At 35.0% G+C, this 26300-nt stretch overlaps 1 protein-coding gene across 2 annotated transcripts in view; it reads right to left on the reverse strand.

The window, feature by feature from the left end:
• Positions 1–26300, reverse strand: part of LOC145666394 (putative E3 ubiquitin-protein ligase HERC1) — a 255934-nt gene that overhangs the window by 28987 nt on the left and 200647 nt on the right. For both annotated transcript variants that reach the window (XM_081733597.1, XM_081733598.1), the window contains exons 56-66: positions 24584–24778; positions 24131–24276; positions 19490–19802; positions 18811–18924; positions 17102–17263; positions 16424–16615; positions 15277–15458; positions 14771–15049; positions 13170–13328; positions 12050–12238; positions 6215–6442 (exon numbers count right to left, since the gene is read on the reverse strand). In XM_081733597.1, coding sequence (XP_081589723.1) covers positions 6215–6442; positions 12050–12238; positions 13170–13328; positions 14771–15049; positions 15277–15458; positions 16424–16615; positions 17102–17263; positions 18811–18924; positions 19490–19802; positions 24131–24276; positions 24584–24778 — 2159 coding nt within the window. The remainder of the gene's footprint in view (positions 1–6214; positions 6443–12049; positions 12239–13169; positions 13329–14770; positions 15050–15276; positions 15459–16423; positions 16616–17101; positions 17264–18810; positions 18925–19489; positions 19803–24130; positions 24277–24583; positions 24779–26300) is intronic.

Consider the following 26300-nt stretch of genomic DNA (forward strand, 5'->3'; position numbering starts at 1 on the left):
CTCAGTTAGGACTGATACAAAATGAAATTTTTGAAAAAAAAAAAATGAATTTTTTCGGTTCAACGTCCGACGATTATGCCCTTTAGACTAAGGGAGACTATGATTAATGCAAGTGAATGTTGATGGAAGAATTGGTGGAATGAGATCCTAGGAGGAAACGGGAGAGTACCCCTAGAAAGTCCACGGATACGATGTTGTTCACCACAAACTTACTGGATGGAGGTCGAATAGAACTGACACAATGTTCATCCATCAAATCAGCACACCGTTCAAGGCCGCACTGCCTCTCGCTATCACCAGTCCACAGTCCACATTATTTTGCCAGGTATTTCCACTATTCTATCCAATATATATATATATATATATATATATATATATATATATATATATATATATATATATCATATTTTCACCATTCGTTGACGTCTACCTTCCGAGGAAGAATTTTCACTTAACATTTGCGAATTTGAAGTGTTTTACTTTATTCCTCCTACAACATGACCAACGTCTCTGTCGAAGTATTTAGACAATTTAGTCTGGTTTGCTGCCGATCCCATCCCACTCAAACCATTCAATTACGGCTTCTGCTTGATGAACAGACGCATCACTATACTGAAAATGAAAAGAACCAGTTCCAGTTTCTTGCTAGAGAGTGGTTTACAAGGTTGTTTAATGTTCCTTTATAAACTTTGGGATTCATACTTACAGCCACAAAACTCAGTCCACCACAACCAAACCAAGAAAAACTGATCAACGCAAAAGTACCTCATTCCAGTAAGCAGTGCTCGCGTGGCATTCATCACGTTCACATACATCTATTAGATAGTTCGTGATTCGTACTCTATAAGATAAGCTTGCATAATTCCAACGCGCACTGGTGACGTACTTTGCATGGCTATTATCAACGAACAGTAACCCTGTTCTATTCCACAAGGAAATTATAGCAAATACCAAGCATTGCTATTACTTCCCGACACCAATCAAAAGCAGTAGCCAGTTTCCAATAAAGCCTGTTAATTTGATTTCGCCCGAGTCATCAATTTTATCGTCTTCCCTATCCGCGCCTAAGGTTTTATAACTGCCTCAAGTTTCCATTTCATCATTACATCGCTTACTGTTACCGTGTTATCTAGATCTTGCCAGAAATCTCAGGATTAAATTGACAGAATTGATGGGTGCTAAAAATCTACCTCGTTCAGCATCATTTCGTCGTACGTTTATTTCCATAAGTGCAGTTGGTATACATGATTAGAAAGCTTTCACGATTCTTCTAGGATTGCCTGTTTTTTCTGTAGTTCTAAAACTTCCGAACAAGAGTAATTTGCGATAGAAATATGTACCTACTAGCTATGTTTTAACAGTTTTCAATAAAATTACGGAATTGCATAACACACAATACAATAAAGGGCAACGCAGGGAATATGTTAGTATCAAAAATCAATGATTGATTGTTGTTCTAATATTGTGTGACGATGTGCAGGTTTTTTTTTTTTTTTTGTTGTTTGTTTATTTAGTTTGTTAATTTTTATATTTTATTGAGAACTGCTCACGCTATATTTTAAATATACTTCTTTCGTAACACCCGCTAAATTACACCATGATTTTTATGGGAAAAAGTAGTTTAATTTAGGGGAATGACAGTAATATTTATAAAAAGTAAGTTTATTATATAATTAAAATGGTAATATATAATAACATTTAATTTAGCGATTTAACAAGAGTAATTTTGTATTTGATAGTTTATTTGATAGTTTTGATACCTTAATATAGATTGATTAATAGGTTGGATATTTAAGTATTTAAGTTATTATAGATGGAAGATGAAATATGAATATGTAATTTTTAGATTTTAATTTTGATAGTTTTACAATAGGCTGAATAATTATTTTATAGTATTGCATGATATTTTTTTTTTAAAGTAATATTGTAATAAGTGGTTGTGCATACCTTGTATTAAAAGTTTTTTAATACTTTGCAACTTGGCGTCCCGAATGTTTGAATTTTGATGCTTTTAATTTTTGCGTTTTTGGGCGTTTGAATTAATTATTGAGACTTTGAGGTCCCTTTTTATTATTTTTTGAGGGACACACCTTTTTTTTATATTAGTTAAAAATTTTTTGCGTTAGATTTATAAATATGGAAACTTGTTGTTTTTTTGTATTCTGATTGGCTATTAGCAAGGAACCGCACCCAAATTACATGGCGTGATTCAGCACACACGTGGATAGCGTGACTGTTACCACCGGAAGATTGCAATAACATGATTTTTTGACTTATTCACATCTATCTATGACTTGTCCATAGATTTTTAATTATTAACCAAAATTTTTGCAAATGCGGGGTCACGTTGTTAAAATCGTGATGGTTTATTTTGTTGGTAAACAAGCATAACCTTCAACAAATAAACATCCTACAATTTTTGCGCAGTAAAAGCAACTACAGTCACCTTCGAGGTTTTGCGTATTTCCTTTCTCTGTTGCTAGCTTGTGACAAGCTAAAAGAGAAAATTGTCTTGTAAAACGCACTAAAACTAACTAACTCTATGGCCTATGGAACCCGGAGGTTCAATGCCGCGTTCACAAAAGCTCTCCACTGACTTCTATCCTTAGCTAACTGCATCCAGTTTCTACTTTGTATTCCTATCTCTGCGAGATCCATGTTAATATTGTCCTCCCATCTGCGCCTAGGTCTTCCTAATGGTCGTTTTCCGATTGGTCTTCCATTCAAGACTCTGAAAGCGTTTCTACTTTCTTCCATTCTAGCTACATGACCCGCCCACCTAAGCCTCCTAGACTTGACGACCCTAACAATGTTGGGTAGACCATATAAATTATGTAGTTCCTCGTTATGAAGTTTCCGCCATTCCCCATTCCCGTTCCTCTTGGGTCCGAATATTCGTCTCAGGATCTTGTTCTCAAATACTTTCAGTCTATGATCTTCCCTCAGAGTAAGTGACCATGTTTCGCAGCCATACAGAACAACAGGCATAATTATCGTTTTGTATATTTTAAGCTTCAAATTCCTCGACAGAATTCGCGACGACAAGAGATTTTGAACCGAATAGTAACACGAATTCCCTGCTTTGAGTCGACACTTAATTCCTTTGTGAATATGATTTTCCTCTGTTAATATTGATCCTAGATATTTGAAACTATCCACTTTATCAAAAGTATTATTTAATATTTTAACGCATCCATAATTTGCTGTATTCCGGTCCCAACGCACTTCCATGTATTTAGTTTTCTCTGCATTTACTTCTAAACCCATGTCCCTGCAAGCGTTTTATAAGATCTCTGCATTTCTTTCTATTGTTCTCCTATCATCCCCTATTAAATTTACATCATCAGCATATGTCATAACCTGGTGAATACCGTTCAACTGTAGGCCCTGGTTGCTATCTTTGATTTTCCTTATAGCGTATTCCAAAACGAAGTTAAATAATAATGGCGACAACGCATCTCCTTGTTTCAGGCCATTTTCGACGTAAAAGCTCGTGGACAAAAATTCTCCTACCCGGACTTTACTTTGGGATTCATTTAAACATGTCTTAATAAATCTAATTAGCTTTCTCGGTATTCCAAGTTCTGTAAGAACGTTGTATAATGTTTCTCTCCTAACCGAGTCGTACGCCTTTCTAAAATCAATAAATATTTGATGTACCGGGGTATTGTATTCCCACTTTTTTTCGAGTATTTGGCGAATGGTAAATATTTGGTCGATAGTTGATCGATTTTGTCTAAATCCGCACTGATAATCTCCAATAATTTCATCTGCGTATGGGGTCAGTCTTGCTAACAGAATATTTGAAAGGATTTTATAGGATGTTGATAGAAGAGAAATGCCTCGATAATTATTACAGTCAGTTTTGTCCCCTTTCTTGTGAACTGGAACAATGATTGATTCTTTCCACTCTTGTGGCGATTCTTCCTTGTTCCAGATAAGGAGAATGAGATTGTGTATCTTGTTCCACAATTGTTCGCCTCCAGCTAAAATTAACTCAGCCGGAATTTCATCTACACCCGGAGATTTGTGTTTCTTTAATTTCTTTATAGCGGTTTCTACTTCTATTCGGTTGGGTTCTGGAATATACGGTTCTGCGGTGTGTATCACCTTTTCTCCACGCACACTAGTTTTTGGTTGCGTGTTAAGCAAATCGTCAAAGAAATCTTTCCATCTATTTAAGATGCTATCCGTGTCAATGAGAACTGTATCGTCAGATTTCTTTAATATGTAAGCACGAGGTTGATAGCCTTTCTTAAATTCGTTGATTCCCTTATACATGTCCCGGATGTTTTTATTTTTACTATTATCTTCAAGTTCCTTAATTTTAGCTTTCAGACAATCGCGTTTCTTTGTTCTAAAAGTTTTGGCAGTTTCCCGCCTGATATCTGCGAACTTTTGTGTGGTTATTTCATTCGGATTTTGTAGCCAGCGTAATTTTGCCTGTTTTCTCTTCTCTGCCAGTTTTATGCATTCCTGGTCGAACCATGGTTTGTTCTTACGTATTTCCGCGTGTCCCAATTTTTCTTTTGCTGAAATTTTAATGTTATCTCTAATTTCAATCCAGGTATCCTCAACACTAGTGCACTCCAAATCTTCTAAAGCCGAGAATCTATTCGAAACTTCAATCTGGTATTTCTCTTTTACCTGGCTCTCTTCTAATTTCTTTAAATTGAATCTCTCGTTTTCGGACAATGAATATTACCTTTATTCAACGATAACCTCTCTCGTATTATCGCTGCTACCAGGTAGTGGTCAGTGTCACAATCAGCCCCTCTAAACGACCGGACATCAATTATGCTAGATTGCCTTCTTCTATCTACTAAAACGTGATCAATTTGATTGTGTGTTTTTCCGTCTGGTGATGTCCAAGTATATTTATGAACGTCGCGATGTGGGAATTTTGTACTCTTCACGATTAGGTTTTTGGATGTTGCAAAGTTCACGAGTCTAACACCGTTGTCATTACTTTCCTTATGCAGACTTTCGTTCCCTATAATCGGTTTGAAAATATCTTCTCGTCCTACCTTCGCATTGAAATCCCCTAATAGAATTTTCATATGGTATTGCGTGAGTTGGTCAAATATCCGTTCCACTTCTTCGTAAAAACTGTCTTTTATATCGTCATCCTTATCTTCAGTTGGGGCATGTACATTTAAGACAATAATATCACACCACCGTCCCTTAAGAGTAATAAAAGAAAGTCTATCAGTAACAAATTCAACCCGTTTAAATGCTGGTAATATACATTTATGAACGAAAAACCCTGTTCCTAACTGGTGATTTTTATTTCCTTCCCCGTAAAAGAAAGTAAAATTTCCGGAATTCTCAGATCCATTTCCTTCCCACCTAACCTCCTGAACTCCTACTACGTCCATCCTGTATTTCTCTAACTCACTCGTTACGGATTTTAACGCGCCTGCCCTATAAAGACTCCTAATATTCCATGTTCCAAATCTCATGTCCATTTTGCTGAGGTCGTGCCAAGTTATCAGTCCTTGTCCGAGGTTTTTGTGAATATTTCTGAACAAGTGCTTTTTTTTTTTTTTTTTTTTTTACAGGATGAGGTTGTTAGCCCTACCCAAACCCCCAAGCTGGAGCACCACTCCTAGTCGGCTGTCCGCGACTGCTTATTCAGTATATTCGCAGCTACCCTCTATATCTAGAGGCCTTCTCCTCGATCCGCAACCTGAGGACGCGCCATGCCGTGGTGACAGGAACCTACGTTACACGGCTTGTAAAACGCACATTAATCCAAAATAGCCTTTTTTAATTCCTTCAATAAAGAGCAATGTAACCATATTTTTGAATCCAGCGTCACAATTGATAATTATCATTTTAATATTAACTATATTTCACGTGTTACGAACGACTGCAACCTTTCTTTCCTCATTGTATTTCAGTTGATCAGTTTTTCTTGGTTTGGTTGTGGTCAACTGAATTTTGTGGTTCTAATTATAAATCCCAAAGTCTGTAAAGAAATATTGAACAACCTTGTTCTCTGCTTTTCTCTCTGGAAAACTGCACTCCTACGTTACGCATCGACGAGTTGGAAATGACTGATATATATTCACACGGATACTTCGAGTCCTAAATTTATATTTCATACGTCTCAATACTTTTCCTATATATTTACACTATCTTGTCTGCTACTTTCAACACTTATCTTGTCATCAATCTCAGACTTCACTAATTACTAACAAATTGCTCATACCTGTGGCGAAAGTGGGATAAGTCTCCAGCAAGCATAAAGAATATCAGAGAATCTATACAAGAGTTTTAATCTTGCTTGTATTGCCGCTACAGGAATCCCTTGCAAATAGCTGTACTGCGGAGGAATTTGAGATGGAAGCCCCAGTTGTAATGGAACAGAGGCGCCAGGCGTTCTTCGTGGCAAGGGAGGCGACGTCCAAGCTGCACTGTGAGTTCTTCCACATGATATCTAAAAGGTGAAAATAGAATGAGGATATGTACAAGTTTTATAAAGTTGACTCACTCTTGGAAATCAATCCAATGCAAAGATCTACCTGTTACAATTCGTTGCTGAGATACAAAACACATTCTGAAATATTACTAAGTGATCCAGCCAGACCCTTCCTTCCTATCATATACATTCAAAATTTCAAAATCTCTGATTATACAAGGTCTGTCCGAAACGTAATGTCATCATTTTATTGTGAAGCGACTGTACGTTGCAGTACGCTCTATCTGCCGGAATCGATGTTGGTGTTATTGCACCTTAAAAATTATTATTACCTAGACTGAACTTAAAGTAGCATACGAGACAGTTGCTATCCCTGTCAAGATTTAATTATTATTATAATTGGCAGCATTCAGAACACTATTCAATTATCGCATATAACTAACATCGTGATTTGATTCACAAATTTTCCGAGTTAACGATATCTGATATTCAATAACGTATTCCATATTTAAGAATAATAAAATGGATGACTATGTTCAGAGGACACTTATGCATTGTCATAGACCTATCAGCGATAAAGTTAATCCACCCCCATAGACCTATCCAGGATTATGTGCAGACTGGACGAGTTTAGCTGCTCATGATAAGAAATTTAGCGCTCTTCTGTAAGTTTTAGGTTCCAACACTTAATTGGCAAATACCCAGCTTTTCCAAATAATTCTAAAGTTGTCCTAATCTTAATTTCAACAAGGTTTACGGCCGAATTGTCCTTTTCATGGCGATATTTTCCAAATTCTGATTATACCTGCTGCCCTACTTACGTTAGCTTTTCTCTCTTTTCACTGCACCGGACATAACAGCGCCCCCTGGGACAACTATTACTATTATTATATACTTCAATATATTCACTTTATTATAAAATTTAGTATTATTTCATTTCCTAAAATTTTATTTTAATTTTAGCAACCCAAATTTATTAATATTACGTATGCACATTATAAATTTTATATTTAACTTGAGTTACCAAATTTCCTTTTCCCAACATCTCAACCATGGCAAACAGGTATGCAAATAAACAATCTTCATTGATTCCCGGTTATTGTTATCATTATTAAGACAATAATTTAACCTTAATAATCATATTAGAAAGTCCGTAAGTTCTATTTGAGAATAAATTTATACTTTTTATAGAGGAAAAATGCTATAGAAATGTACTACTCATATAATTTACATAGGCCTAATCCAGTAATATGATTATTTACTCTGTTCTTTATCATGTATATTAATAACGTTTTTCTGCTCTACATGCCCAATCAACGTCAAAACTGTCCTCTGAACCCTGATTAACTTTAATAAGTGAAATTTATAGCCTGAGAAGCAAGCCTAAGTATCAGTAGAAACAAGATCATGTGTGATACAAAATTGTAAACATTGTCAGCGGAAATAGTGTTCACCCGCTGGTGCAGATTAAGAGTAAGCAGGCCACAATGCTTCCTCCTGAAAATAACCCATAAGATTCTCAATGCAGAATATCTACGTATTTATGTCTATCAAAACATGTGAAAGTTATATTGTTATAGTTTACGGGAAAAGTGAACTGTAACAATGTAAGTCAACTATGAGTGAGTGCTTACTCAGTTGTCTCCGAGCTCTCAGAGGTGAAGGACAGGTGATTTCGTAAACTTCTGTTTCGTCTCTTATACAAGTAACGCTGGAACAAAATTAAGCAATCAAGTTTTTTTGCAAAATTAGACAAATCCGCAGAGGAAACTTTTCAAATGGTTCATCAGGCCTTCGGGGATAAGTGTTTATCACAAAAGCAAGTCTACAGATGGCACAAGGTGTTTCTCGAAGTCTGTGAAGAGGTCGACGAGGAAGCTTACGCTGGACGCCCGTCAACCTCCTCAAACGACGAAAATGTAACTCGTGTAAAGTAACTTTTGCAAACAAACCGTCGAATGAGTGTTCGTTTAATGTCCGACATGTTAAATATCCCAAAAACTATCGTCCACGAGATGGTGACCAATAATTTGCACATGAGAAAAGTATGCGCGAAGTTTGTCCCAAGAATTTTGACCGACGACCAAAAATCTCGTCGAGTGGAAATTTGTCAAAATGTTTTGGAAATGTGTAAAAATGATCCTCACTTTTTGGATAAATCTAACGTGGCAACGCTGCCTTAGCCACTCTACAGTCCCGACTTGGCTCCCACAGACTTCCTTTTGTTTCAACGTTTGAAATCCCTCCTGTAAGGACATCGTTACAGAGCAATTAACGATGTGGAAGCAGCTTGTAAAATGACTTTAAACGTACTTCCTGAACAGGTTTTCCAGGATGCCTTCGGAGATTGGAATCCCACTGGCAAAGATGTATTGATTCAGGAGAACAATATTTTGAAGAATTTTAATGTACAGGTATTATTATTATTATTATTATTATTATTATTATTATTATTATTATTATTATTATTATTATTATTCAAATTTTTTTCATACTTGTATACTTGGTGACATTACTTTCTGGACAGTCTTTGTGCGTTGCTTCTAAATTTCCATCACTTTCTTTATTGTACAAGCAATATAATTTATCTATTAGGAGCTTGAAAATTTTATGTAAATAATTCAAGTGAGTTGATTGCATAATATATAACTATACGTGTAGAAGTTGTGTTCGTAGTGTAGGATTTGTATACACAGATGTGTATTACAATAGATCAGCTCTAACAAATTGCACAAGATTATTCCCAATGGGCAGGAAATATGTTGGAAAACAACACTTTATTCAAGAAGATGTAAGAGAACTCAAGACAATGACTCTGCATCTTTTTTGGATCGATAGTGACATCAGTAGAATGTCAAAACCGTCTCCTGCTTAAATAATAAATCACAGAAGTAGTAGGTGTGAATTTAACATTAATTATAGAATTTCCATTACCTTCTTCAATGCCATAAAATTTAATAGTGTACAATACTACATTACCCGATTTCTAAAGGCTGGAATTTATTAATTTATACCATAAATATTGATTGGGCATTAGAAACACTTCTTTCCATAATTCTTTTTCCTCTTCATTTATTTGATTCTGGATTTTAATACTCAATTTATAATATCTCATGGCACAGATACAGGATTTGAAACTACTCCTACAGCTTGGAATTATTATGAGAGTATTAGACTCATCTGAAGAAGAAAATTAAACTGTAAACTACTTCAAGTTGGTACTACATAAGAAATTGAGGATGAACCGATTTCCTTTACATTGTATCTTCTACAGCCTGGAATACGATGAAAATTCAAAAAGTGGAAAAAGTACGACTTAGTCAAGCTAATTACATCTTACAATATGCTGTTTTATAATTCATTGAAGCATTTTGGCTAGGTTTAAAAGATTTCCAGTCATATTCAGTAGGACTTTTATGCTTATTTTTATGAGACATGGTTGGGATATCATTCTATGTCTGCCTATTAAAACAAGCTTTATATACACAAAAAACATTTTAATTGACAACTAATTGACTTCGATAACATACGTAAAAAAATGATACATTTAAAATAAGGATATCTTCTTGAATCTTTCAGTTTTACTTTCCAATGTTATGCTAGTTAAAGGAGACGCTGATTATGAGAAATGAATGCAATGGCGAAATGAATAAAGTGGGAGAAAATGGGAGAACCCCAAGGAAACCCACGCATACGGTGTTCGTCCACCACAAAATCCACTTGGCGCGAGCTGGGATTGAACCAGGGATCCTAAGCACCAGAAGTGAACGCTCAACCAGTGAGCTACCGCGGCGCGGTCAATATCTTCTTAAATTATCTTCTATTCCACTTCATTAAAACACCAACTTATTTACACTATTTTCCTTTTTAACACACTAAACACAATCACTCATAAGAATTAAGTATTTTGTTATTTCGGCCTGTTTTTTATAAATCTTCCAGCAACTTACAATTGAACGGACTATAACAATTCTTAAATATGATAGTGGATGAACTACAAGAGGTAGTTAGGTTATTCAGTTACTGCATGTTGGCCAACATCATAAATTACGTTTTATTTAATGTAGATTAAAGGCTCATAACTATGTGAGTTTAGTGTATTTATCAGTGGCGTATTTAGGGGGGGGCTAACGGGCTTAAGCCCCCCCCCCCCGAAATCTTACTTACTATAATACAGTATATGAAATATCTTGCAGAATTTTCACATTTTCAGGCAAAGCCCCCCCCCCCCGAAACAAAATCGTAAATACGCCACTGGTATTCATCGTTGTTCACACGTAGAGCGACTAAGGATGAAAGCAGCAGAGACTTTCGAAAATAAATACATTGGCATTGTAGAATTAGTCGTACTATTTGGTTAAAGGACAAGTTAACTTAAATTAACAAAGAATTAATTACTTACCAATAAATCTTCCGCACGTTTCGGAACAGCAAGCTAGTCCCGTCTTCAGCGGTAAGGTAACAAGCATAATAATGGTTGAGAGAAAGAAAGTGTAAAGGAATACATACCACAGAATGAATAAATATAACGTGAAGGATACTGAAATACCACGAGCAGAGCACAGTACGAAAGAATGAGCTGAGTTGAAGGAAGCACGATGCCTATGTTACTTCACTAGTAACCAATTTATTGGTATGTAGATTTATTGGCAAGTAACCAATTCTTTGTTAATATGAATCATCCTCTCATGCGCCTACATAATAATTTTAATGACAAGTTAGTTTTGTAATAAACTTATTTGTGCATTATTTTTGGTGTGCCCAGCTCAGACAATTTAATCCTTTTCATTTTAAAAAGCTGCTACCTTTAAACAAATAGTGTAACTAATCATTGTACGTTCTCGCAACGGACGTATATCAGCAACGAGGTAAGCGAAGCAACCGACGGCCTTGGCAATCAACAGTAGCCAATCACAGCCCTACCTGCGCTTACGTCACTTTGATAGGTGGGACTGACGTGAGCAGCGAGAACAAAACGGAAACTGCGTGACGTAGCTGACATCGGGCGCCGAGACACTTTATACGATAGGAAGCATCTTGCAATCGCTGCGATTTTGAAATGTAAAATTTAACATATCCGTTTCTAATTTAGAAAGCTGAATACATCTACATTATTTGTTGTCAGAATATTACCTGTCATTCATAAAGATATTTAAGTATTGTAATTTGTATCAAATATAAGCTTTATTTATGCGTATCATTGGCGTTATTCTGACCCGAACATTGCCGCTTCATGTTCGTTCGCTTTGTCGTACATGGTGCAGAATATATATTAATACTAGCAAATTATTGTTGTAAGTTGTTTTTCAGTCAAACAATGCTGAAGTTTTGTCCTATTTGTAAGTTTAAGGTTGTTATTTAAATTTTCGCCTATCTGTAGTTAGCGGTGAAAGAAGCTATTGCTTTTGTGATAACTTGGGTGAAAAAATCGATTAATGACTATCTAATGTAATGTTTGCTCTACTTGGATTACCATCCTATGAAGTAAACATAACAGTTTCTTTAACAGTTCTCACCTCTTCGACTGAAGAACTCACTGGACATGTAATTCGGATACATAAAGAAATTTGTCTTTATGTATAAATAACTACTCTCTTTCTTATACTACAAAATACTTTTATTTACCTGTTTTATCCCTTTCCCCGACAACGTGGTAACAAGCTGAGGTTCTCGTACAATAGCCGTGTGACCAAGTCCCAACTGTCCATCGCTGTTATTTCCCCAGCCCCATACATCCCCTGTCGTTGTTAGACAAAGTGTGTGTTCTGCTCCTACAGCAATGTCTTCCACACAGTAGGAGCTCAATGCTGGAACCTGCAAATGATAGTATAACACACAACAGTATGACAATTGATTTTAAAGATATTCAAATATAAATAAGTACCAGATATTCATAATTTTACTTTTTGTTACATCCGAATGTAAGAGTATGACAGCAGTTGACTATGGAAGTGGTCACATCTTGGAATAAGCGAAAAATAACACCTATTCAGTAGAAAAGGAGCACGTCCTCAACATTTTGTTAAAAATAGTTGACTATATGATGGTTATGAAGCAAAATATAAGCTCATGTGGTTCAGATAGGAATTTTTAAGGTGATTTTTTAACATTTCTGAATGTTTATTAGATATTTAAAAATGTTGTTTGCTGGTATTGACGGGCCGAACTCGTCTTCCATCTTTTGTTATTGTTACACTGTACATACGACCCTATTTTAAGTGAAACACAATGTAAATGATACATGGAAAAAGAGTCATATAGTGATCATACATGGAAAAGAAATTGTTACACACACTGCATTTAAAGTAGTTCCTCTGGTGTAATTTTTAATTCTCTCAAGGACGTAATATTTACGTTTTATGTTTACGTCCCTCGATTATGCCGGCTAGGCTAAAGGAGACGGTGATGATGAGAAATGAAGGATATGGTGGAATGAAGAAAGCGGGAGGAAACGGGACAACCCCGAGAAAACCCATGCACATGGTGTTTGTCCACTAGACAGTTCACTTAGCGCGTCTTTCAAGGAAATTTTAAAGGTTTGTAAAATGACAGCTACAGTGTTCAGAACAAATATATCAGATTGAAACAAGTCTATCAGCAAAGATCAAAATATATATAAACGTAATGTCAAAGCTTAGCTCAAAATTGTGACATCTGGAGTTTCGCAATAAATGTCTTAATTATGATATCTTAACAACGTAGATTATTTTCATAAGTTCGCTGAGATCAAAAGAAAATGTCTAACCTGTTGAGGTCTGCTATGCCCTCTCGCCCGAGAATCAGGTTGTCCAATCAATCTGTCCATTCCACAAGTGTACACTTGTCCATCTTTTGTTAAGAAGACAGTAAACTGAGTGCCACAACATACTTTCTTCACACCTAAACCACTTAACGTGTCTATTTTCTGAAAAAAGAAAAATAAATAAGTTTCTAAGTTACATATTCCTTTCATTTTTTTGTCATCTTTGTTTAATGTTGCATGTTCAAGCAGAAAGTTCACTGTGAAGAAGAAGAAAAGGTGACAAACAACACTACTATTTTTTCTAATCTGGTATCATTTGATTACAAGAAACACTCGTGACTTCTGAGTTAATAATATATCCATATGTCAAGTTCTACACCGCTGGAGATTTCAAAATGTCTGACCAATTCTTTAAATTTATAGACTTTCAAAATACTGTAGTCATAAAATCCATCTGCTTACATAAATACACTTTTGCTATTAACTTACGTTTATTTCACTATGAAATTATGTTAAGAAAATGTTCAAGAATTATTACACATCACACAGATTTACTGAACACATTTCTATAACAACTTCTTAATTACAGCCAACAATAATACAAACAATTCAATTTAAATACCAGAGCTCCTCCTTGGCTAAGCGGTTAGCGTACGCGCCTTTGGCGTGGGATACCCGGGTTCGATTCCCGGCGGGAGCTCATGTGGTTCGGATTCCACGTTAATCAGTAGGTCCACGTCTCATATAGCCTCGCTGCTGAACGGGACGCTAAACTAAAATAAACTAAACTAAACTCAATTTAAATACCATCACGTCAAACGATTTCTCCTTAAATCTGTAAAGATATGGAAAAAGTTTGATACGTCGTTTGGCCGTATGCTCTTGTCCTGTCTGTTTTCTCGCTGTCCATTTTTCGAAGAAGAAAACTCTAGATGCTCATTTGCATTGGAAAAATGAAATGAAATCTTTTAGTTTTAGTCCCACGGATATGCCGGTTAAGCTAAAGAAGACGATTATTATGAGAAATGAATGAAATGGTGGAATGAAGAAAGTGGGAGGAAACGGGAGAACCCCGAGAAAACCCCACGAGCACGATGTTTGTGCACCACAAAGACATTTGCATTGGAATAGCAGAGACAGTACTAGGGTTTTCTTTCTAGTAACAAGGACGGTTACTTTTCTAATGTAAACCCAGCTAGTGCTAACGAATTTTCCATAGAGATTGTAACTATCTTTCTTATTTGGAAGCGAACTACTACCCCAGTAACTGTCCATCGCACTTCATTGAACGCTTCAGCGAATACTTTTCTGTAAATTTAAACATCAAATTTGGATACAAAATTCCTTTTACTACTTAGATAGCCTTATTTTACAACCAGACGACCTTACGCTTGGAACTCAACTGTCCTAATCCGCCATTCAAACTATAAAGAAAATAGGACACATTTCGGCTGGAAATCTGCAACAATTAAATTTTCAACTTCATGACTTTCAAAAACAATAAGTTTTATTTCTGTAACTACTATCAAACGAATATTTCATTTTAAATGTTCAATACTAGAATATTTCATTTTAAATATTCAAAGAAAATATTTAAGACTTACCTGAGGAGTTGACTTAGTAGTGCAGTTTCCGAGGCCGAGTTTCCCATAATCTCCATCACCAAATGACCAGACAACATTTCCATCAGAGGAAATGCATACAGTATGGTTAAGACCACAGGCTACGTAGCCCACGCTATAGCCTTCTAACGCAACCACTCGCTCCGGAAGTTTCTTGTTGGCTGTAGATCCCAAACCAAGTCTGCCATAGTCACCGTTTCCAAATGTGAATAGTTTGCCACTGTTGGTCACAACAGCACTGTGTTTAAATCCACACGACAGCTATGATTATGAAAAAAAAAAAAGTAAAAGAAACAGCCTTTTACCAGGAAGCTACAAGTAACACTTCAACCACATTTAAACTAGTAGTATTCTTTTTCATTTTAGGTTAGTGTTTTATTACGTGTGGAACAAAAATATTCTTTTAGTTGATTAAAATAACTAATGACAATAAATGATGGCACATAAAAAAAGCGCTTTACTTCGTATAAAATACTTTCAGAAGTTACCTGTACTACTTCTTCGCTTTGCAAAGCCTCAATTTGCCGTGGTCGTCGTTGTCGATCACTATTGCCATGGCCTAACTTTCCATAATCCCCGTCACCCCATGAAAACACCTCTCCACTTTCAGCTAAAGCCAAACTATGTCCATCTGAACCACATGAAGTAGCTAAGGCAGTGATTACGAAACCTTGAAAGAAGAAGGGAATGCATAAGTAACATTTTTCATAACAAATCTACATTTTTAAAACATATTCAAGATATGAAATACTAAGCTGTTTTAAGTGCTCGTTCCAGACAATTATAAGACAGTATGTGATTTTGAACTGTGCAAATTGTGATAGCATGTAAAACTTACGTTATTTCTAATTTTCTTAATTATCTATTATGTTGGCAAGCGTGAAGTAAAATAGGTCACCGTCGAAACCTCATTCTTAACCCGCCCTGTTAATGGACAGCCGACACGCTGAATTTATCTTATAACCGTCTGGATGGAAACACTTACAACAAGCACATTAGTATGTAATAATGTGTGTTCCGCGTGCTGTATCTACGTTTACAATACATTTTATGCATATAATTTTGTATTTTATTACGTATTTTAATTGAGTGGTTCGGAATCTTTCATAATTAAAAATAATGATTCACATAAAAGTATGGGTACGGATCTGAAGAACTCAAGAATCTAATAGAAATTGCTTTGCTTCTTTTAACATTGATACTTCCTCGAAACATTTTGATTGAAATTAGATAAACTCTGGTATTTGAAAGTATATTTTAAAACCCTGGGACACAAATGCTTTTAAAGATCGACTATAAATGTACTCATTTCATTTTATGCCATGAAGTGATTCATTAATTTCTTTCAAGAATTACAGTACCAGAACAATGAATTTAGAAAAGGGAAGCTTCATTTTTATTTCCATTAAGTTCAACTGGATGAAGTGATTCGAGTAGAATGTGACTTAAGTAAGATTAATTCACGTGTGAATTATTTTAGTTCCATTTTTTTAGTTTGTTCTTGAGCTTAGTTCGCTTGAAAATGAGTTTATTAAACCCGGCTTTATTTGTATTTATTAATTCAATTTATTTATTTTACAAAGTGCTCTCGCTATTATTAAAAAATAATGATAGTTGAAGAAGACACACACTGACCTTGTAACGCAGATATGACAGTTAGTGAATGAAGATCATCCGAATTGCCTTGTCCTAGTCTTCCGTAACTTCCTTCGCCACAAGCAAGAACAGTTCCATTCGCCTGGATAACGAAGGTACAATTCTGCCCACAAATCACTTGCTGTGCTCCAGAAAATGTGTCTGCCAGTACTGGTGTAAAAGTGCTTCTACCTGTAAAGTACCAGTATTAATGTACAGAAGTATGTAATGAAGCACTATTTTATTTAATTGTTAGTATCCCAACAACTATGTCGTTAGCTCTGCTGAAATCATTGGCAAACAGTTCCATTAATTTGAATTTCTTTTGACATCCTTTTATTCTTTCTGAAATGTTAAGTTATGATTAATAAAATTAAACTTTCTTGAGCCTACGTAGACCAAATGGAAGGGTGCTATGTAACGGCTACAACAGATCAGATGGTGCAAGTTTAACAGAGATGATCAATGCATCAAATCCAAACATCATTATTTTTGGCTTTGTACAGGTAGCTCTCTCTGACTGCCTCATATGATGAAACAACACCGAAATTTATATTTCACACTAAGAAATGAATCCGGTGCATGCACACCAAAGGAATGCAACGAAAGCTAAGTTATGGTTAACCTAGAAAACTAGAACAGTATACTGATGCTTTACATATAGCCACATAAACTCACCAGCTTCGCCTAACTGGCCATGGCGACCGCTACCCCATAAATACACTTGGCACTTTCCTCCTAACTGCCAATCATGAGGCTGTTGTGTAGCCCACAACATCACTTCCTCATCGGCTTTTAAACTCCATTGTGAATTATCTAAAGCACAAACATCATCATCGCCTGAAACAAGCACAAAGTCTTACTTTATTTAGTTTTCGGTATCACACCTTAAAATTACTGTTATTAATGACTTAACAAGGTAACATATTTAGGAAGCATTAAAAAAACACTAATTTTGTTTTTATTTTTATTCACAATACAGCTCTTCCGGTGTTGCAGCTAAGAATGTATATTTATTTATTTATTGCCTTAGTGGTCTGCTTCATCTTTTTGGCCTATCTACAGATTCTCTTTTACCCCAAAGAACTGCCCATTTAAAATTTTATATGCCCTATGCAAACCACGTTTCAGGCCTTGATTTAATTAATCGCATCACATACAGACATGTATATATTGTGGAGGTTTGGGTTATGTAACTTCCATACGTGAATTTGTTGGCTCTTTTCATTGGAAGCACTCATATCTACAAAGTCAATCTATAAAGTTTTTTCTACAAAGGTTCAATATTCATATCGAGACAATTTAAAGTAAAATTTTCAATTTGAAGAAAAAGTACACTCATCAACTCGGTCTTAAAGATCTTTGTTTAACGGCTGTTGGGAGCAACTAACAACGTCTGGAGCAGGCGATTCAGTTTGAAAGTTCTGATTTAAAAGTGAAAACTGGAATTTACTGTGGATACAGTAGAAAATACACACAATAACTCCCAACTGAGCAGTACCAAAAGAGAAACAAATTACAAAGTTACTCTTTACACATGTTTCATACAAGCTAAAATGTTTCGCTTCACTTCCATTCCTTTCTTCTTAGTGTGTATAATGATCACGAGCAACTATTGCCGATTTCAATGTTTTACCTGGAAAAAGAACTAAGCTGAATAAAATGTAAAAAAAAAAATATTTGTGAAGCCGAAGCTATCTAGCATTTGAAGGCAACAGGATTGATTGCCGAAATCAAACTAAAAATATAATAATGCTTTTATCATTCCCGAGGAACAATATAGGGGAATGTCAGTTAATCTTAACAAAAGGTACCAGACTGTATCTATGTTCAGGTATACAGGGTGTTTCAAAGCAACACGAGTTACAGGCTGCCAAAAACATGAAAAAAATGAACTTTAAAGGTCCATAGATTTTATAAAGGAAATTTGGCTACTGGCATATAATTCGAAGTACTCACAGATTATCTCTATAAAAATTGTTGCGGAAGTACAACAGGTTTCTGAAACTTGGATAATTCGATAGGGTACATACTAGTTCCTAACTGTAGTCTTGATCTGACAACACTAGGTTCAATAGTTTTGGAGCTATGGATATAAAGTTCATTTTTTCATATTTTCGGCAGCCTATAACTCCGAAAGGAAGCATTTGTGCATCCAGATTGATCTAAACTTTTTATCTTACCTTGGTGTTAGGAATCACCTCCCAAACGTTGTCGGTGTTGTTCTGAAACACCCTGTATATGAAGCGTGCTCTACAGTTTAAAGTGAGTTCTGAACCACACATACTCTCATCGAAAATCAAATTCCCACCTTTCTAGTAAAGACGAGGTAGCAACAACACGCAATCACATATAGTCAACCTCAACATACAGTTACAACAACTTACTTGGAGTGTCAGTAGTCTGGAGAACAAATTCTGCAGGGAACTTGGTTCTATTAACAAGAGCTTCTGCAGTATGAACTGCTGCACTGAATACTTGTAACCACTGCCATTCAGGGACTGAAAAGAAAACATGAAAGAAAAATATATCCAGAATAATACACGACGTACCAAACAGAATGTGTTTATTTCTATCTATTTGAATTTACACGATAAGGTTCGATTCTACAGTTACAAATAGCTACACTAACATCAATTCGTATCTTAGAACATTTTATCTACATTTTTCATTTTGAAATGCTTCCCTTTCTCTCGTGAGTACTTGCTGATATATAACGGAATGATATACTATATTTGTATTTTATATCTATAAATTTATTAATACAAATAGATAGTAATAAAAATTCTATAAATACTTTAGTATACAAAAGTAATACCCAATAATAGTTAATATAAAAAATTAAATACAGAAACCAGTCAAATAGGATTTGATTCCACATATAATCCAACCTATAATAAAATATTAAAATTTTCTCCTTAAGTAACAGAAATTATAATATAAATCAATATACTCTCAGAATGAAGGTTTCTACATCAGTAATCTTATTGTTCAGTACTACAACAATTAGGCCCTATTTAAAAATAAAAAAATAAATACAAAAAAAAAAAAAAAAAAAAGCTTTACCTCTGTTCAATCTGGCATCATTATTAGGAGGTGCAGGAACATAACACAAAATTTTGTCCAAGTTTAAACTAAGCGCCAGCGCCGTCAGACACTTTAAGTAATTGCTGTGCACCAATTGCTCTCCACTAACTACTAAAGGCTTCTCATACAAATACTGATCTTGCAATATACTTGGGAGATTAAGCAGCAGAGCGCGAAGACAAGGAGCCTGATGTAATCCAGTAACACCCTGAGACAACAGAGCCATTCGACAGGTTGGCAGGACATGACTCTTCATTGCCTTTTCAACTGTTACATGAACCACCTGAATCTCCTTAAAATGAAATAATGAAAAGGAAGATTTGTCAGCACAAGTAACATGTGTATGTTTGTATAAATGACAAATAAATTCAGGAAGAGGAAAAAAGAAATACAAAGCAAATATATAAACTAGAAATGATCCATATGTTTTGTTAAGTTTTTAGACAAGCCTGTAATAAATTAGATGTTTTTCAATGTTTCATTCATATTCTACTTAAGTTGTGGTTCAGTGGTAAAACGTTCACCTCTGATACCTGGGGTCTCTAGTTCGATCCTAGCTTGGCTTGTGAAGGAGTACAAAAACCATGCGTATGGGTTTTCGTGTTTCCTCCCAATTTCTATATTCCATCATTTTCTTCGTTATAATCAATACCGTCTCCGTAATAGCCTCGAAACATTATTGTGGGACATTAAACTGCTTACGTTAAAAAAAAAAAAAAAAAAAAAAACCTAACAAATTTTCTATTTTTGCGTGTATCTTTCTATATACTCATCTTCTACTTTCTTTTTTGTGGTGATCTTGGTTTTAAACTTGACTTATTTAATACAAGGGAGGATCAGAAACTAAGGTTCCAAGGCCGATGTTTCTGGAGTTTCGTCTGTTATAGAGGAATGAATAATGTGTAGTAATTATATTACATGAAATTGGCAACTGTGCAAGAGTTTCAGTCACCCTCCACTTACGACGCTAGTAGTAAGTAAACACAAATGGCGATTTGCTTCGAAAACTGGTCTCACGAAGAAGTCCGCTCAATTATTCAATTTCTGTGAGCGAAACATGTAACCGAGGATGAAATTCACCGGCAGCTGGTAAACGTTTACTGAGAGACTGTAATGTCTCGTCAGCATGTCGCAGAATGGTATCGAAAGTTTGCGGCTGTAGAGAAAACGTCACTGGCGAGGAACACAGTGGTCGACCCAGCACGGCGTCAACAGAATTGAGCACAACTCACGTGGAGGAGCTAATTCAGGACAATAGGAAGATCACGTTACGGTATCTGATGCCAGAATTGAGAATGTCGTTCGGAAGCGTTAGTCACGTTATGCACGATATTCTACTTCCCTTTAGACGACGAGGTGAAACACTTCGTGACAATGGATGAACACACAAGGACAGGGTTTTTACCAGGAGGGAATCTTCAAACTCATCCCACGATGCGATAAGTGTCTCAACCAATAAGGAGACTATGTAGAAAAATAACCTAACTATGTACTATCTCTTGACTGTATTAGTTGTATGAAATCATAATACACGTTTGACTGCAGGCTTTGTAACCTTAATTTCTGATCACCCCTCCTAATTTTAACATCCTCTGTAAATCTGCAGACTATTTCCAGACAAAGAAGTTGAAATTATTAAGTAAGAAGTATTAAAATTAATTAAAGTATTCAAATCATCAAAAACTGACAAAACTTAAAAAATTGTTAGAACTCAGTAATTGAAAGAAATACATTATGAATTACAAAAAAAAAAAAAAAAAAAAGTTTCCCAAATGATGCTTAATTACAACCCTACTTCTCTTTCAATTGTTCGGGTATTTGATTTCACCTCAAACATTTCTCATATTACTCTCTTTAGTCTCTTGTAGTAATTCGTTCACTGCATCTCAAACGTACCACTCAAAAGACTCTTATGTTTTCTTGCTTCAGGTATATATATATATATATATATACAACTTCGATGAAACATCTCCATTGTAATGTACGACTTTCACTCTATATATATATACTAGTCCACATTCGCAGGAAATCGAATATATTCCCGATGTTTTTGTACATATAAAGCATTCTAATATAATAATTACTTATCAAGTTTATCGGATACATAATATTTCAAAATTACTTACCTACTAACGTTCATGAAACAATTTTTTCCCAATATTTCAAGTGTTACACTCGGACACTAATCCTCAGAGGCATACAAAGGTTTAGGTTCTTTTTCACAATAAGATGCTTAATCAATTTTTTTTAAGAAAGTTACAAAAATTTTATTGGTAATTAGGGAGATTAGTGCTCTAATCTTAGGACATATTATGTATACAGGGTGTTTCAAAACAACACCGACAACGTTTGGGAGTGGATTCCTGACAACAAGATAAGACAAAAAGTATAGATTAACGTGGTTGAAGAAATCCGTCATTTCGGAGTTATAGAAAACAATGAAAAAATGAACCTTAAAGGTCCATAGCTCCAATACTATGGGACTCATTGTAGTTGGGTCAAGACTTCACTTGGGAACTAGTATGTGTCCTATCCAAATATCCATGTTTCAGAATCCTATGGTACTTCTGCAACAATGTTTATAGACGGAGTTTGGCTATAGGCATATAATTTCAAGTACCATCCAACTACTTCTATAAAAAATGTTGCGGAAATACCGCAGGATTCTGAAACTTAGATATTTGCATAGAGCACGTAGTAATTCCTAAGTGAAGTCTTGACCCGACTACGGTAGGTCCCATAGTTTTGGAGCTATGGACCTTTAAAGTTGATTTTTTCCTGTTTTCGGCAGCCTGTAACTCCGAAATAACGGATTTCTGCACTAAGGTTGATCTATACTTTTTGTCTTATCTTGGTGTCAGGATTTACCTCTCAAACATTGTCGATGTTGTTTTGAAACACACTGTATATTTGCATATAGTACAATAATAAGAGTAATCTACAATATATTGAGAACGGCAAGTGATTATTATTATCGATAAAATTTCTGTATCATTGTTAAATTAGCACTGTTGGGAGAAACAAAAAACAGTCTCTTAATGTGACAATAATAATAATAATAATAATAATAATAATAATAATAATAATAATAATAATAATAATAATAATAATAATAATAATAATAATAAGAAGAAGAAGAAGAAGAAGAAGAAGAAGAAGAAATTACTGATTGTGAAAGGACTTAAGTCATTATTTGTCCTTGAGGATGCGTGTCCGAGTATAACACTCGAATTATTGGAAGAAAATTTGTTTGAAGAACATTAGTAGATGAGTAATTTTGAAATATTCTAATATATTTGTTCCTAATAGAATGAAGGGCGGTAGAGGAAGTATCTACACTTTCGAAATTTGGGTTTCTAATCGTGAGGATATGTGATACCCCCCTCCTTGTTTTGATTTCATGTCACTAAGTTTCTAAACAAAACATAGAACTAACTAAAAACATAAAACTAGAAATTTCATTTTATTTCCACAATCGATTGAGAAAATTCACTAGAAGAAGTGTGTTGAGTAGTGTTGGCAAGATCGGTTGTTTTTCACTTTTTGAATAACTCGAATTCTTTGTGCTGAATAAAGTATATAAAGCTGTTAAATAATTATATATGTAAGATCAGATTGTATATCTGATTATGCAATGGCAAATTTTTCCTGCAATATTTGTGTCTACTATCAAAATTTAAAGAATGCCCTCAAAGTAAAACATTACTGGAGGTCTCAAATCCAGAGGATGATTTCGCAATGCGGGAGGGTGAGGGGATACAAAGCCAGTTTTACTGCTATTGCCAATGTTATTTCCCTGTAGAATTCTACAGCCGGCACTGAAAATATCATTAATATTTTAAGAGTGCAAATTTTAATCTTAATGATATTAGTATTCGCAGAAGAAAGAAAGAAAGAAAGAAAGAAAGAAAGAAAGAAAGCAAGCAAGCAAGCAAGAAAGAAAGCAAGAAAGCAAGAAAGAAAGAAAGAAAGAAAGAAAGCAAGCAAACAAGCAAGCAAGAAAGAAAGAAAGAAAGAAAGAAGGCAAGAAAGAAAGAAAGAAAGAAAGAAAGTAAGTAAGTAAGTAAGTAAGAAAGTAAGAAAGTAAGTAAGTAAGTAAGTAAGTAAGTAAGTAAGTAAGTAAGTAAGTAAGTAAGAAAGAAAGAAAGAAAGAAAGAAAGAAAGAAAGAAAGAAAGAAAGAAAGAAAGAAAGAAAGAAAGAAAGAAAGAAAGTAAGTAAGTAAGTAAGTAAGTAAGTAAGTAAGTAAGTAAGTAAGTAAGTAAGTAAGTAAGTAAGAAAGAAAGAAAGAAAGAAAGTAAGAAAGTAAGAAAGTAAGTAAGTAAGAAAGTAAGTAAGTAAGTAAGTAAGTAAGTAAGTAAGTAAGTAAGAAAGAAAGAAAGAAAGAAAGAAAGAAAGAAAGAAAGAAAGAAAGAAAGAGCGCGCGCGAGAGAAAGAGAGAGAGAGAGAGAGAGAGAGAGAGAGAGAGAGAGAGAGAGAGAGAGAGAGAGAAAACAAGAAACAGAATGCTTAGTAAAATTTGAAAGGATAAATGTTAACACACAGTGAAATTAAGTGCGGATATAACAACCAGCAGAACTAAGAAGAAGCTATTCTATTATGCTTCCACCAATTAAACTTACCTTTGATCTTCCAAAACATACAGCAATCCCAATATCTCCTACCCACGATAAACAATTAACTCCACCACTTCCAACTACAGTTTGCAAAAGGCTTCCGTCTTGTAAAGACCAAATATTCATAACTCCTGTTAACCCTTTATAGCATCCTAGAAATAATAATAATAATATAAAGGACAAGAGAAGAAAATGATGCATTAAAATGTTGGAAACCGACATACACTACCAAAAGTGTACGTGCTATCCACTAAACTAGTGGGGAGGGCATTGAAATGAGCGAATACCAACATACACACTCGTGCAAGTGTACAACATGAGCTGTTACTGACGTGAAATGTCTTTTGGCTGAATATTTAAACCTATCTATATTACTAAACATGAAATTAGTATTCCGTCATTAATGAAAAGTAAGTACGCTATATGACTAAGTTAATTTTTACAAAACTCTTTTCTTACCAGTAGCGATCATCATCCCTTTAGGGTCTACTGCCAACGAAGTAATTGGATAATAAGAATGGCCCTGAAGCCTGAACAACCGCTCAGGGTGAACTTTGCCATCACTATCTTCGTATGTACCATCCGGTAATAACCACACAGTAACGGATCCTTGAACATTTCCGATGCAGAGTAGTAACGGTGTCTTTCCTATCCCTATAATGACAACGAAATGATATTATTACTCATAACATGTATGTTCTTGTGATACGTACAGTTATGTTGAAGAAAACAACCTAACCACTACTCTTTTGAAAAACAATATACCCTTGTTGTTTTTCTGGATGGAATTAAAGGAATATGAATGTTGCGTCAATTAAGATCTTTCTTTCAATCGAAATACTAGAATTGCCTGTCTACGGTGATCACTATATATACTTTTAAAATAATGGTAGGTTTCTTCAACATGATTTACAAAATAATAATAATAGTAATACAAAGAATAAATTAAACAAATAAACTCATCACAAACTGTACTATGTTTAGGTATCGCAACTGGAGCTATACTAAAACATGACACACGTCACTGGCTCGAGGCTTTATCTTGCTTTGTCTAAGGTTCAAATTTTCTTGTAGCACTGGATGCTTCCAAATTGCTTTTCAATTCTCAAATTATTAATATCATTAATGTTGAACAAGTGCTTCTCATTCCTGATCAACGTATTCTCCACCCCCCCTCCCTATATATATATATATATATATATATATATATATATATATCTGGTGTTCTAAAAATGGCGCCCACGGACCATATAGCGCTATTCCTACAGGCTATATGATGGTATACCCTCCGCGGCCTTCTTCAGCCGCTACGGGGAATCAAAATTTCACAATGTAGCAACGTCACAGATTAACTTGGAGTCATTAGCATTACTCTACGAATACAAGCAGTTGAATCGATTACTACAGTGTCAATCAATATCGACTTTAGCTGCCATCTGGAAACGATCGATATAACTATTTGATAGATTGGTAGATTTAATCTATGGTTCTTTATTTGTGACGTTCCCACATAGTACAATTTGTGTCTCCAGACAAGGATTCGAAATGTATACAAATATATATATTTTTGCTTTACTTTGACTTGTAGAATAATGCTCTCTGATCCATGGGCGCCATTTTTAGAACACCCTATATATATATAGCAAGAGAGTATGAAGGAGTAAATTCAATAACTCACTCAGTTAATCACTTTCAACAAATCTCTGAAACTATTACGCGTAGAACGCTGAAACTTTGTACAAATATTCTCCTTGTGTTCTAGGCTGTAGATAAGTAGATTTGTGAAATGTGGCTTCTAAGGACGGAGAGAGGTCTTAAGAGAGTATTTCTTCTTTTTCGGCATTTAGCAGTTCTCTGAAACTATTAGAGACATACAACATTGGTATTTTGTAAAAGTATTCTCCTTAGGTCCTACAGTGTAGAGAAAACGGGATATAGCGAAATGTGACCCTAAGGGGCGGAGCATTTTTTTTCTTCGAAATTATTACGCGTAGAATATCGAAATGTTGTACAGATTTTCTCGTTAGGTCCTAACCTGTTAATAAGCTTGGAATTTGCGATATGCCAATTGAGTCAAATGATAGAAGCTCGGCTCAATAAAACTCGTGGGACGCGTTTGTCAGTGAAGGTATTCACAAAGCTACAATTACATGTATTTAAATATATTCACTATTAG

The sequence above is a fragment of the Thermobia domestica genome, chromosome 12, assembly GCF_964235325.1.
Source record: "Thermobia domestica chromosome 12, izTheDome1.hap1.1, whole genome shotgun sequence".
Lineage (NCBI taxonomy): Eukaryota > Metazoa > Arthropoda > Insecta > Zygentoma > Lepismatidae > Thermobia > Thermobia domestica.